This window comes from Nicotiana tabacum, chromosome 8, assembly GCF_000715075.1.
Source record: "Nicotiana tabacum cultivar K326 chromosome 8, ASM71507v2, whole genome shotgun sequence".
NCBI lineage: Eukaryota > Viridiplantae > Streptophyta > Magnoliopsida > Solanales > Solanaceae > Nicotiana > Nicotiana tabacum.
The window spans coordinates 174,080,811-174,095,147 of record NC_134087.1 but is presented as its reverse complement, the minus strand read 5'-3'; the positions used below and the strand labels follow the sequence as shown (position 1 = coordinate 174,095,147).

General features: G+C 36.7%; 2 protein-coding genes across 2 annotated transcripts; both read right to left on the bottom strand.

Annotated features, from left to right (window-relative positions):
- Nucleotides 1-965: 965 nt before the first annotated feature.
- Nucleotides 966-6,829, bottom strand: LOC107820966 (malate dehydrogenase 2, mitochondrial). The gene is made up of 7 exons (XM_016647337.2): nt 6,118-6,829; nt 3,771-3,944; nt 3,504-3,672; nt 3,334-3,395; nt 3,109-3,230; nt 2,082-2,199; nt 966-1,449 (listed from the first exon to the last, which is right to left on the bottom strand). The coding sequence occupies exons 1-7, from the start codon at nt 6,355-6,357 to the stop codon at nt 1,309-1,311; spliced, it is 1,026 nt and encodes a 341-aa protein (XP_016502823.2). The 5' UTR covers nt 6,358-6,829; the 3' UTR covers nt 966-1,308.
- A 669-nt stretch (nt 6,830-7,498) lies between these two features.
- LOC107820976 (tRNA dimethylallyltransferase 9-like) lies at nt 7,499-13,767 on the bottom strand. Its single transcript, XM_016647349.2, has 12 exons — nt 13,439-13,767; nt 12,941-12,994; nt 12,664-12,706; nt 11,599-11,707; nt 11,035-11,233; nt 10,364-10,586; nt 9,729-9,823; nt 9,559-9,653; nt 8,907-8,982; nt 8,101-8,240; nt 7,901-8,028; nt 7,499-7,792 (listed from the first exon to the last, which is right to left on the bottom strand). Exons 1-11 carry the CDS (start codon nt 13,697-13,699, stop codon nt 7,932-7,934), a joined length of 1,392 nt encoding a protein of 463 aa, XP_016502835.2. The 5' UTR covers nt 13,700-13,767; the 3' UTR covers nt 7,499-7,792; nt 7,901-7,931.
- Between the last annotated feature and the right edge of the window lie 570 nt (nt 13,768-14,337).

Sequence of the window (14,337 nt, the reverse complement as noted above, 5' to 3'; positions counted from 1 at the left end):
CTCTGTCCAGCTATATGAAGAGTTTTGTTTTGGTACATGATCCCCTCGTTATGCTTTGAAGTGTGTGTGTGAGGCTTTTACTGCAATTCTAGACTAGAGAGTCCAGTAATAAAAATTTGTCGACCAACTACCCCATCCCCATGCAGGCTACTTTATAATACGAGAGAAGTGAGGTAAAAAGCCTGTTTAGGAATGCCTTAGCCCTTTTTTTATTTTATTTGGTTAAAGACAAGTAGAAGACTTTAATTCAACCTTCACACTTATTTTCAAGTTGTGCAAGTTTCTTCCCTTTAGATTGTAAGTTTAAACTGATAATTAATTTTAATGTCACCGACGATTGTGGTTTGACAAATTTCTGAGAAATTGGACGTTTTTGTTTGGTCTGCATAAAGAGGGCATTACTTTGGAATAGGGATTTGAAGGAGGATATCACAAACTGCAAATTAGACATACGTTGTACTGCATATTTCTGTAGAAACTTGGCTGTAAATTCGGGTTTCTCTGTTTATCGCCCTATATCCCTTCTCCCTCAGGTGGCTTTCTTCTTTCATTTTTGGCGGATGCAAAAGTTCCCATGTTCTCCTTCCTTCATTAGACTTTGGGCTCGTTTCTTGTGGGAAGACAAACATATAACTATTTTATTGAAGTTCCGGGTAATTCCGAAAGATTAAGCAGTCATGTCTAAACTTCGTCTTACCAAACAAATAACTGAAGTGATCGCAGTTCATGAAATACAACAATAATAAACTCAGTATAATCCTACAAGTAAGGTCTGGGAAGGGTAGTGTGTACGCACACCTTACCCCTACCTTTTGAAGGTAGAAAGGTGGTTTCCAATAGTAGCAGTTCATGAAACTTAAACTAAAAATCCCAAATTAAGGTCATACCGAGTAACCTTTTCACTTAATAGGGTTTAACCTTCCCCTTCCATCATTAGAAAAGGACAACGAATATATGAATACTGATAGTTGCAATTATAGCTAATCTCTTCATTTCCAACTGAATAATAGTAGAATACAGCATGGTAAAACCGGTACATGGGTCATTGCCCTTTTTCACCCCCACATCAACTCTCCAACCATTCACAAAACAATAATCTTATGCATGTATTAGGTTCAACGTTTTAGAACATAAAGCATCATCAGAAGTTTGCCTGATTATTTGCAGAATAGTGTATATCTAACGTCTACTATGTTGGATAAAAGCTAAACCAAATGCCTCAGGCTGCAAGGAACTCGCGAAAGATAACCCGATCACTCAAACGAATCCAAAATTGTTACTGGAAAAACTTGACAGTATTTTTCTTTTTTAATTGTCATTAGCGAATTTGATTCCCTTCTCAATGGAGGATTTCAGCTCTGGTTTAAGAGCTTCGAGTCCTTGTTTCTCGAAGTCTGAAAGTGGGCCCAATCCTAGAACTTCCTCCACACCATTTTTCCCAAGTCTCACCTGAGAAGAGAGAATATAAGAGCCAAAACCAGAATATATAAAAAAACCAACAAGAGGTGCCTACTTTTTCAATCACTTGACCAATCAATTAACTACATTTCAGTCCCAAATTATTAGAATACTCTTTGGGGTCAATTATGGCCTATAATGCATGAAAATCATGTGAGAAACATAAGAGTCTAGCAGTTACAATGAAATCCTGATTGGTCTTACTGCTAAACGTCAAAGTAATAACTTTAGCAAGGTCGCCCATAATCAAAGCTAACAAAGTAAAAGCTATCTTTTGTGCATTAAGAGCCATGAGTGCCTTAACTCACAAAAATTAGGTAATTCTTAACATTTCGAATCGAAAATTCTGTATGATCGGACCTGTCAAAACTCACAAAACAGCAATGGACAACAAGAACGAAGCGGATACCATGTCCTAGTAAATCAAAGTTTGTAAGTTTCTATTTTTTTTCCTTACATCTTCTATCTCCCATTTTTACTTCATAAACACAGAGATAAGCAAATTATTCAGACAGTTTCAAATAAAGTCATTGTCTGACAGAAAATGAAGATCCATCTATAGATAGGCAAACTAGAGATATGGACACACATACAAAATGTCTGGTTAGAGAGGATAGCATTACCTTGGATGCAAAGAAAGGCAGATCTGTCACAGTTGACTGCACGAATGAACACTCTACAACATCTGGAACCCCATTCAGCCCCTTCAAGCAAGCATCAGCAAAGATGGCCCCAGCATAACTGCGGAAGTGAAAAGAATTGCTCAAAACTAAGTTATCACACTGAAGATACGTAAAAAAAGGTAGCTTTGGACTAGTAACAACAAAGAAAAGTCTTTTTATTTTTTATTACCATAGCTTCTACTGATCTCTTGAGTGGGACAAGGTCACTTCAATAATAGATGCATGGAAACTTTATATTCAAGGTAAGACAAAATCAATATTGTATGATGCTGTGGTCACAGTGCAGCATGCACTATTATTTGTGGCATAAGATGGCACATGCAAAAAAGGGTCTGAACTTTGGAGTGATCATCATTAGCATTGTGAAAACCTGTTGAACTATATACTCCCACCGGTCCAAAAAAGGGTCTGAACTTTGGAGTGATCATCATTAGCATTGTGAAAACCTGTTGAACTATATACTCCCCCACCGGTCCACAATTAGTGACCAATTTGCTTTTGGCATGCTCATTAAGAAAATACTAAATTCTATACAAAAATACCTAGTATGACTAAACTACCTTAATTAAATATTTAATGTGAGGAATTAAATATTTAATGTGAGGAGTAAGAAAACTTTTTAGGATATATACACAAGGGTAATTTTTTAAAAATAAATTGAATTTTTTCTTGATTATATAAATGGACACTTATTTTGGACCAAAATAAAAAAGCAAATTGGTCATTTATTGTGGACCGGAGGGAGTAATTTTTTTTTTATAAATCTTGTTGAAGCATACAGAAGAAACCTAGTTATAGAGCGACCTTAACCCTCTATACAAGTGTTTGATTTGCTAGATGCAGACGCCTATGTAGGTATTCCTTATTGACATCAGAAAATTCTTGACAGTTGCCACCAAACAGAGACGAGGTTTACTAAAACCTCAAAATCAAACTATATAGAAGAGAGGCATGAGTAGAAACATACGCCATCGAGAGGGTTGCTGAACCCTTTCCAGCCTTGGCCTCCACAACTTCAGTGCCGCCATCTTGGGTTCGCTTGGTAAGTGCCTCAATTTCTTCATCTCCCAAATTTGCCTTTGGGGTGGCCTATTTGCAACATTGTGAGATAACAAGAAAAGAATAAGTAAAGTTACAAGGTAGAGTTAAATCTTTAAATAACCTTAATAAAACAGAAGAAAAAAAGAGTTACTTGGGAAAATAGTGGGAGGATGGTTATGCCAGCATGACCACCAACAACGGGGACAATGACGTCTGGAACAAAGTAAATTGTAAGTAGGGAGAGAACTTGACATGAATTTATGGTGCAAGTGAAATAAAATAAAACCAATTCTAAACCAGGAAGTACGCTAAGATGCATACCAGCAACATTAACTTTAGCTTTTCCTGCATAGAAAGTCTTTGCCCTAACAACATCAAGTGTGGTCACTCCAAAGAGTCTCTTTTCATCATAGGTTCCAGCCTTCTTGAACACCTCAGCGGCAATTGGGACAGTGGAGTTAACAGGGTTGCTGATCATATTGACAAGCGCCTTTGGAGATTTGAGGGTAGGCAGTAGAGGAAAGAGGAAAAATCAGTATTTGCTATGCCCACGGCTAAACTCATACATAAACCAATATGGGTACTTACATGAGGGCAATACTTTGCAATGGCTGTGCAAAGAGATTTAACAATACCAGCGTTAATGTTGAACAGATCATCACGGGTCATACCAGGCTTTCGTGGCACACCAGCAGGAATGATGACAACATCAGCTCCCTCCAAAGCCTGTCTTAGCTGTTCATCTCCTGCAAACCCAGAAACCTGCCAGGAAAAACATCGATGGTCAAGGAACCGCAAGGGCCAGGGAATAGGTTCAGACACTGAGGTCGTTTAGTGTGTGGACTGCAAGTGGGATAAAAAGTATTCCACCGTTTGGCTAATTGTGGAGAGGATTACATCATCAGGAGTAAAGTTAGGGGTCTTTTGGAGATCCATATGGGTGAAAATATACCCCAACTAACTTCTGCATTAGTTGTTCAGTATTTGGTTATCATATTTACTCTCTGTATTCACAATATCCACATTAATTATGTAGTTACTCCCATATTATTGGATACCAAATTCAACAAGGATTGACCTCACAAGTATTAGCAATAACTGCATAAAAACACATAAATCAGGAAAAAAATAACTTCATATATAACTTCTTCAGTTAATCATCTCTGACTAGTTATCTCTCTTTATATTTCGAGCAAACTAGGTACATTTGACTATTAAAGCAATAAAAAGATCAAGCAGTTAATCAACTATACCTCAATCTGTAACTAGCAGGACTCAACGACATATATCCTCCAGATATCTTGCTCTATTTGGATCCATTTCATTTTAATACTAATTCTTCTATGGTCAATTAGGAGTTCCTAAAATTAAAAGATCTCAAAATCTCACACTTATTCCTATCCATATTTAAAGTAAGTGTGACAATGAGTAAGACTTAATCCAGCTTGTTGGTATCCCTTAAGTGTATCTTTTGTTTTTATTGTGCTATTCTCTTAGATACATACACTAGGTTGTTGTTGTTGTTGTCTCGTAGATACATATGTATCGATTTTGAGAGAATGCAAGTCTTTTCAAGCAACTACCCCATCTCCTTTTAGCACCCTCAATCACCAGTGTCGCACATATGGACTAGCTGCGTTGTAGGTTTATGTAGCGCATAGCCTGACCCATCTGTGGCAAGTGCAACTTTCAATTATTTTATCCTTTGTGTGATACTTGCACTTTTTGCCTGACGATTCTTTATGTCCATATTTATATGACCACATCCACCTTAGCATTCACATTTAAAGTTTCAACGATGCCTATCTTGTGCATATGATGGGCATTAGAGACCCATTTTCACACAATATAACATTGATGATTCCACAACCATTCTTTTGATGAAGAAAACCATTTTAAATATGTCGTCAGGTATGGGAATCGAACCCACAACCACGTGATTAAAATCTGTCTCACAATCATTTTATAAAATTACCTTTCAGTTTGTTAGGTATTTTCCCATCGCTCAAGAACCTCATAGCAATCTTTCACTTTAATCATCATATTTCAAATCAATTTACTACATTTTCTTCTAACATGTCATTATCTTAGAAGACTAAGTGACACCACTATCTTTTCCAATCTCACATCACCTTCGTCCTTCTTATGGGAGCTAGACGTGCATATACTATGCCATACTTCTATTTATCCTAAAACCCTTATTCAGTAGAATGCTTCTCGATAGTTCCTACTTTTAAATAACTCTTCGCTAGTAAAATTTTCATCTTGAGAAGAGGAATGTAATATTTCTCATATTTCCACATACATTATCTTAAAATTGTATACCTGAGTTTTGATTCTTGACAATTATACAAGGATTATAGTCTAGAGATTCTAGTTCTAATAATAAACACTGGAGTACATGTAGTTGTGACTGAATGTTTGATTAGTCATTGTAAATCTAAAAATACGTGTATGATCTAAAACACATGCTTATATAAAATTTGATAAAAGTTTGTCTCGATAATTCTTGGCCTGTTATAATTTGATATTTAGCTTATCATCATACCTGACAAAAAATTACTAGCAATATGATAATAATTGAAATAAAACTCGAAGAAATAAGAGTTACAGATTCACACAAACATAGAAACTGAATTCATCAAAGGATACTGATGAATCAGAGCAGTTGAAATTCTGGAGCTTAAAAAGAGAGAAACACACACACACACACACACAAACACATATCACGAAGAGCGTAAAATACGGATCAATGCCAGTTCGAACGGTTAATGATGTAAAACCCTAGAAACGAGTAAATCAGATAAACACAAATTAAAAAAACGATTACAGCAGAAAACTCCATAAATACTTGGAAGAAAAGAACTCAGTAAATGTAACGCAGTAAAAGACGAGAATTACAGCAGTAAAAGTGGAGATAAAGCAGAGAGTAAACCTGAGATCTGGTGTTGATGTGGCTGACATCAGCGGCAACACCAGGGGTACCGGCAATATCGTAAAGTGAGAGTTGTGATACTAAAGGATTCAGCTTCATAAGAAGTGATAGAGGCTGTCCGATCCCACCAGCTGCCCCTAAAATTGCTACTTTCCGGTCAGGAGCGGACTCCGACGCGAATCCCCGGCGCGTCAGGTATGCACCGGTGGTCGAGGTTCTGCGGGCGATAGATCTCAACATGGTCGAAATAATTGGTTGGTTTGTGGTGAAGAAAGGAAAAGGAAAAGGCTACGGCGAGAGAATGTGAGTCGAAAATGAAAATGCTCAAAGTGGGAAGATGAGGAGAGCATTTATTGGCGATAGATTCGTGAGTTTCGAGGAGTTGGTCTCCGTTTTTAGAGTGTAGTTATCTTCCGCTAAAAAAATTTTAGGCTTGTAGTAAGATTTTGACTACAGAAAATCCAACTTGAAAAAGTTTACTGTTATGCTAAAATTGTTAATTAGTCTTGATTAAATAAAAAGATAAACAATTAAAAGTATACATTAATCACAATTAAGTGAAAAAATGCACCATGTCAGTCATTAGTTGACTCGACTAATCAACTCGGTTTTTTTAACTTTTCGGGAGTGAGTTGAAAAGCAACGGACAGAGGAAGAGAAGATGGCTAATGAATTAGAATCTTGCAAATTATGTCTCTGGGTAATTGCAACCAATAGACTATTAACTCCAATTTACAAGCTTGTACTCGGTATCTAGATCCATTAGTTTTCTGATATTTTAGTTGTTTTTTAGGTTTTGATGTACTTCATTTCATCGCTGGTCTACTTCATTCATCTTTTCCTAGTGCACTAGCATCGTAGCACATGCAGCATATTCCTTTTCTTGATCAATCACAATGAAGCATATTCTCTGTACATAACGTTGCGCATGCTTTCATAGCGGACCAAGTTCTCATCTTAAAGGTAAAAAGGTTAGCCCAAGTGGTGATTGATTTTTCACTCTCTCTCAGAAAAGATGAACTCCTTTTAGGTAAAAAAAAAAAAGTCAGCAGGTTGATAGTCCTGCACTAGCGCATCATTTTTCTCGTATCAGAATTAATTTGCTTATCGTCGACTATTCCACTAGGCATCTTTCTTTAATTGTAATAGCCAGAAAGAGAGAACACAACTTCTTAACCACAGTAATTTTCATCGACATCATAATATCTCCGCTTGCAGTGACATGGGACAACCTTTTGTTGGTCCTTTGGTTTACCCGCCTTGTCCAAAAAATCTGACACCCATTGTAATGCGAGTAATTCAATGCAGAAAATATAGAACTTAAGTGCGTATTATCTGGCTCTCATCAAAAGACGAGACTTTGGTTGTGGGAGGCCAGTAATAAGTTGATGTGAGCTGGACACTAGAAATGAAATACAATATTCCAACAACATCCTCTCCAAATCCTCAAGCATGGAAAACGTATGGTTTTCTGGCTGATAGTAGTTCAGGTACTGAATCCTACATTTACAAAAAAAAATCTCAAGTACAGATTGACGTCGAGCCAATCACAGCCCGATTGCCTTATCAGCTGCTACCCTCTCTTCATTCATAACAACCTCAACCTTCGTAACGCAACAGAAGTAGAGAAAGATAATTCTCTTAAAAGTGTTGCCTGAAGGGGTTCCCGAGAGTACTGCACACGGTAGAGTCCACAGTCTTTAAATCCAAAAAATAAGGAAAAGGCAGTGATCAAATCCAGTTATTAAATAAAAAGTAGTAGTAATTATCTCCATAAGCTAACCTCCACAAAAATGTGAACAACTCAAAGCAATCTAGCTGTTGGTTATCAAAGAAGACACAGTGGCTTCACAATACATTGTCTTTATCCAGTCTAGAACATCAGAGCAATCCTCACGCCCAATGAAATGCCTTCACGTGCAGACAGATACTTCAGCCTAGGAGCAAGAGAAAAGCTATATTTTAATATTTTCAAGATCATACCTATTTCTAGTACGATAGGCCTTCAGTTCTGCTACTTGGCGGGGGTTTCTAATATCTTTCTTCATACGAAGTGACTCAGGCACCTGGAGATGGCCTTCCTGACTGCTGTATGAATCACATATGAAGCTTAGCACCTTTTCCTGGTAATGGCATTTTCAGATGTCAGCGGAAGAATATTGAGGAGCTTCATGCTATTTGGAGATGAGGCGTAACAAAAGGCAGGATTAAATAACTAAACTATTTTTCAGAGGGAAAAGAGGCATGACTGCCTCTGCACATAAAGGTGTACTAACTCCAATAAAAAGGGAGCCTGGAAGTTATCTCATACTAACTCTAATTCAAAGAATTCTTATTATGCTTAAAATTGTCACTTCCTATAATTTGTGCTCATGGCATGTTGCTTTAGGAGAAGAAAAGCCCTAAGGCAAGAAGAAGCGTCTACAACCAGAACAAGTCATTTTGAAACTTATACTCCCTCTATGATGAAATCAATTTGAAAGAAAATCTTCCACAATATGGTTATTATTGCTTTGAAAAGGATTCATTATTTTTCTGAACCTTTCAGAATCAGCCTTAACATTCACAATGACACAATACAGAAAATGCAACTACGGCATATACAAAGAGATGCATGCACACATCTGCATGCATGAATGTATGTATATGATAGTTGCAGTAAAAGGAATCATGAGCAACTATTAAAACCCAGGAAAAGCTCAGCTACTGCATCCAGACAACAGCTTGATAAAAGTTCTATTAACAAAGAAAAAGGCATAGAAATTCCTTAAGGAACAGAAATGACATACCAAAGGTTTAGAAGCATCTAGCCACTCATAAATCTGTTCATTGCGAAACCAAGTCATCTGCCTTTTTGCAAAATTTCTGCACAAGAATATAAGAATCAGCCAAAAAAATTTACAAAGTGCAAACAACTATATTCTAGACAATCCAATTAAATCAAGAAAACCAGTGAAAGCTCCCCAAGTCTATGAAAAGGACCAGACTGGAGTCAGAGTAGGCAGATTAAGGCAGCAATACCAAGAGTTCCTGACATTTGCACCCATAATCATAGTGCTCTTTTCTTATCTTGATAAGTGACAATAGTATCATGAAGTGCTAAGTGATCAAGAGACAAGAAAGTGAGGGTTAAGTAGAAAAGTTGTCTTCAACATTGCTGCGGGAGACATGCTTAAATTCTATCAATAATAGCTTGTGTAACTCTTGGCAGAAAAGTTGTCTTCAACACTGCTGCGGGAGACATGCTTAAATTCTATCAAGAATGGTTTGTGGAGCTCTCTGCTAGCCATGACAAATATTGTAGAATGACGACAACACGGAAGCATCCAGAAAGAAAGTGTGACACTAGAGAGAGAAGCATAAAACTACTACATCTAAATGCCAAGAAAGAAAGGTTGTCCTATTATGTGATATAATGTAGTCACAATAGAGTAAAATCACCTAGATGCTTTCTGGAATTCAGATAAAAACTCATAGAAGTCCCCAGCAGAATTCCAACTTCCATATTCTCTACATCGTAGAAGGTATTCCATTGCCTGAAAGATTTTAAACACACACATATTAGGAAACAAACTATTGGTTTTAGTTCAGTTATAGGGATGAAACTATACTTGTCGGTAACCAATTGCTCGAGTAGCAGAATTTGAGTTTGGCAAAAGACCCAAATCAAGAAGCCACCTTGCCTCAGATAGAATTCCATCTGTTCCTGCAGCATGCCACCATCATAACGAATTAACTATGACCAAGGTATTCCAATTGAAGTTGTTAAGGAACTAGAAAGGAAAGATTTTATTTGAAGCTAAGATTGGTATTTCATGTTGCTAGAGAAAAGCGCAAGAGATAACTATTATAAGAAGAATTAACCTCTATAGACGAAATAACCTCAGAATGTCACCAATACTTATTTGTTTTTGATAACTCATAGTTCACTATCCAACTTCCAAGTCGAAAATGTTTCTACAGTTCTTCAAAAGAATATTTTCTGATAGGTATATCCTCAGATGATAGATAATTAGCCCTAGGTATCATGATAACAACATAAATCTTAGGACAGAAAACAATGTTCCACACGAAGGCTTTTGAATAATGATAAGGAAAAGCAGTAATTCAAGCAGCATTTGCCATACTTCGAGATGATAATTTCTTTTAGATTAGTTCAAGAATTAGTATTGTGATTGAGCGTTCTAAGATCTCCAAAAAATGATTAAAGCAAGCAAATAAATCCCACAATTTCATTAATTTTTACCTAAAAGCATATCTTCGCACCGGAAATCAATTGATCTATAGAGATCCAGCCTATTGGTGGAAAGGAAATAACAAAGAAAATCATACTCCAAATCCTTTTTGTTACTCAGCTGCAATTTGTCAGCAGAATTCTTGACATCGGCAACATCTGCTACACCTGAATCAAGCTGTTCTCTGAAAGAATTATATGGTACTTCAAAGGCTGATGGAGGTGACCCACTAGACTGCAAGCCGAAAAGTATATTTAGCATTTTATCAAGAGATAAACTGAACAGGCTACGACAAAATGGACTGACAGTTGTGCACAATTCAATCCATCTCAACTACTTCAGAACCACAAAGAGCTCTTGCTAAACCAATAAAAGTTCTTGCTACAAGCATAGCAACAGTTGACAAGAAAAACATGGATTTTCCCTGCAAGCACATTAGTAAGTGATAAACCAGAACAAAGAAATCTCTAATTTCTACCATATCATGATCTAGCTTACAGAAAAGTTGTCTTGCTTGCATCATCCAAAAAATGCCAACGGTTGTGTGTCGGATCCTCCAAAAGTTGCATTTGTGGAGGATCGACACAGGTGCGGCAGCATTTTGGAGGATCCGAGCAACATAGCAGAAAAGGGGTCCAAATCAGAGGGATCACAGGTGAAAGTTACAGTTTTTCATAATTACCTTAATAACTTCGAGCCTGCGGCGCAAGCGATACCAATCATTTGCCGCTAAAGACTGGGCACCAGGATCACCAGCTTTAACCAACAACTGAACAGCAGCATCCCAGTCATAATCATTCTGTAAATTTGCAAGCTCAGAGTAGACTTCAGAGGTAATCTCTCGAGATGCTTTTGGAACATCTGGCTTCCCATAAATAAACCTTAAACATTGTACAGTGTATTATATGAGTTGGAAGATTATACCCGTTTAGATTAAATGACTCAGTTGTAGAGGCTATATGAAAACCGAATTCTTGCATATCCAATATCTGATTCTATCACATATACCAGGATGCATGTAAGCTTCATTTATAAGGATAACAAAGCCCATTGATAGATAGATAATGCAGCATAGCTTACTCACATACCCTAATTTTTTCTCTCTCATAGTCGATAGGTTTTATATAATGAAATTCCAAAATCTTTAGTTTGATATAAGTTGCAACCAAAAAGTTTAGCTTTAGTTTGAATACGTCCTCAATTTACCAAAAGCTTTCAAGTGTGAAATGTAATATTCTACACATACCATCGTAAATATAATCCAGTACCACCAGCAACTATAGGAACACGGCCCCTATCAAGTATATCTCTGGTAGTTTGCCTTGCATCCTCAAAAAATTGTCCAACGGAATAATCTGATGACATACCCAAAGGATATAAGAAAAATGTTTCTGCATTAGCATTAAAAGACGGAAAATTTAAGGACACATCAAATTGCGTATACCAACAGTTCAATAGATATGACCAAAGTTTGCAAGTGATATTTCACATGAAATTACAGTCCCGACCCACCCAACTGGGCTCAGGTTCCCTCGAAAAAAGACTCTTGATCAGAATGCGATTGATAATAACCACTCGGTGTGTTTGGTAAAAAAAAAGTGCTGAAAAGCCCTTTTCTGTTAAAGCCGAAACGACCCTAACATATTTTAAAAGATATATATTTAGAAGGAAAAGGACGAATATCAAAATGGAATGAAGTGAGAGTTAGGGTTCCGTTTTGGGAAGAGTATTTCGGTGATTATAAAAAAATATTTAAGGATGAAATTTGTCTTTCTACCTGCATTAGGTAGGGGTAAGGTCTGCCTACAGACTATCCTCCCAGACCCCAACTGTTGGGAACATACTAGATTTTTTGTTGTTGTTGTTGTAAATAAAAAGAAATCTTGATCAAATAAAAAGTGCTTAAGCTGAATAAACTCATGACTTTTGGTTGATTTTGGCTTATAAGTACTTTAATTGTTTACCAAACACGTAGAAAGCCAGTAAGTCATACATTCTATCACTTTCGAATTCTAATTTGTTCATCAAGTAAAAAACATTGTGGGCAGTTTCAGAGTTTCAATAAATCAAGGAACTTTGATGTGTTCACTACATTGATTTTAAGTTCTGGATGTTCCAAGAAATATAAGCAGAGGGTTTTATCGCTGATTACTGTTCACAGGTCACAAGCACCAAACTTACTCATCTAATCACGAATAATGACAATGTAGAGGGCGTGGATCATGAATCATTCAGTGAAGCGGTGTGCTGCACAGCTATTGAAATTCATGCAAAATGTTGTTTCAGACCATCCAATTCGGTCAGAAAATACCTTCGGATGGATGCAATATGTCAACCAGATGATGTACTACTTCCTGCAGACCATGACTCAAGAATGTCAAAAAGTATTGTGCATCCTCGGATGGAACAACAGACAGTGATAAAGCTCTTTAATAATCCAGTACACATTAACATAGGAACCTCAAAAGAACTAATTATGCAGAAACCGAGAATAGGCAAAACATATTTCATGTTAGAAGCATGACTCAAGAACTAATGCAATAAAAATACTAATGCAAAACATAATCTCAAATATGCTAAGGCAATACCTCTCTTTCATGGATGGAAGGCTTCGCTGAACCTACATCAAGCCCTCGATACACCTATAAAGCCAGAGAATATGTCAAGTTTCTAACTACAATACGTCTTAATTATAAATCAACTGACTTTCAAGCCTCAAGCAATACTAATGATTTCTACACATTGAAAAGCTTAAAATTTTATTTAATTTAACTTTAATTCACGTTTTAGTAATTAAATTTTATTCCTTATTTAATGAAAATTTCAGTAATTTCTTTGTCGCCACAATTTCAGTAATTTAACAAACACAATGGAAGGAAATCTATGAGGTTAATAATAAAGCGCCGAGGTCGAACAACACTATTCAAATTCGACAATTTGACAAGTTTATGATTCATTCAAGTTCAGGTGTTAATACTTCAATATAATTCCTCGTTTAACAGCAATTTTAGTTATTTAACTAATCAAAATGTAAGCAATTAATGAGGCTAATAATAAAGCGTTGAGTGAGTTAGATAACTAAGAACCTGGATAGAATCAGCGCTGATGATTTCACCATTAAGTCGCTTAGCGAGCTCTAATGCTAGCTTGCTTTTGCCGGCACCGGTGGGTCCCGAAATGACAATAACTTTCTGCTTCGTCGAGGAGGCAGAGCAGGATGTGAAGAAGCGGCGGCTGCAGCGGCGGAAGAAGAGCACGTTGGGAAGAAGGAGAGGCGTCTCCGCCGTGTATGGAAGCCGGAGATAGCTGCTAATTCGAACGCCGCCAGTTCCGACGGTGCTTATCATTTTCTCGACAGAGTATAAGCCTTTGGAAGCTCGACCTCTTTCCAGTTTTCTTAATTTTGTTGACACGTTGGCATTTCCAAATAATTTTGTTTTTGTTATGAAATACTGCTCAAATTAACAATATAGAACAAGGAAAAGAGATATATTCTTTTTTTTTTCAACTGTGTTATCTTTCCTACTACAAAGCCTTTTGACAAGTTTTAACTTACACTACTTGTATGAGGCTCCTTTTTGTCTCACAAATTTGTGGACCCCAATCTTACATTTCTGAATCCATAAAAATCGAGGTCCATAAAATTACGAGAAAAAAAATTTGTCTCATACAATTAGTGTCAGCTGTATAAGACACAAAATAAAATTTTCCCAAAACCTTTATATAGCCATAACAATTGAAGAATCATTATTGTAAAATACTTATGGAATGGTCACTATTAAGAGAATGGTCACAACATAAATATATCATTGAATATGTCATTAAGCATTTGAGAGGAAGATCATGGGGAGGTTAGGGAGATAATGGAGAAGAGTAGTGAGCACTAATCCTTTGGTAGTTATGGACATCCACCATAATTCAAGATTTTATAACACTCCTTAGTTCATAGATAATATGCCTCGTTAAAACCTTGTTAGGAAAAAAA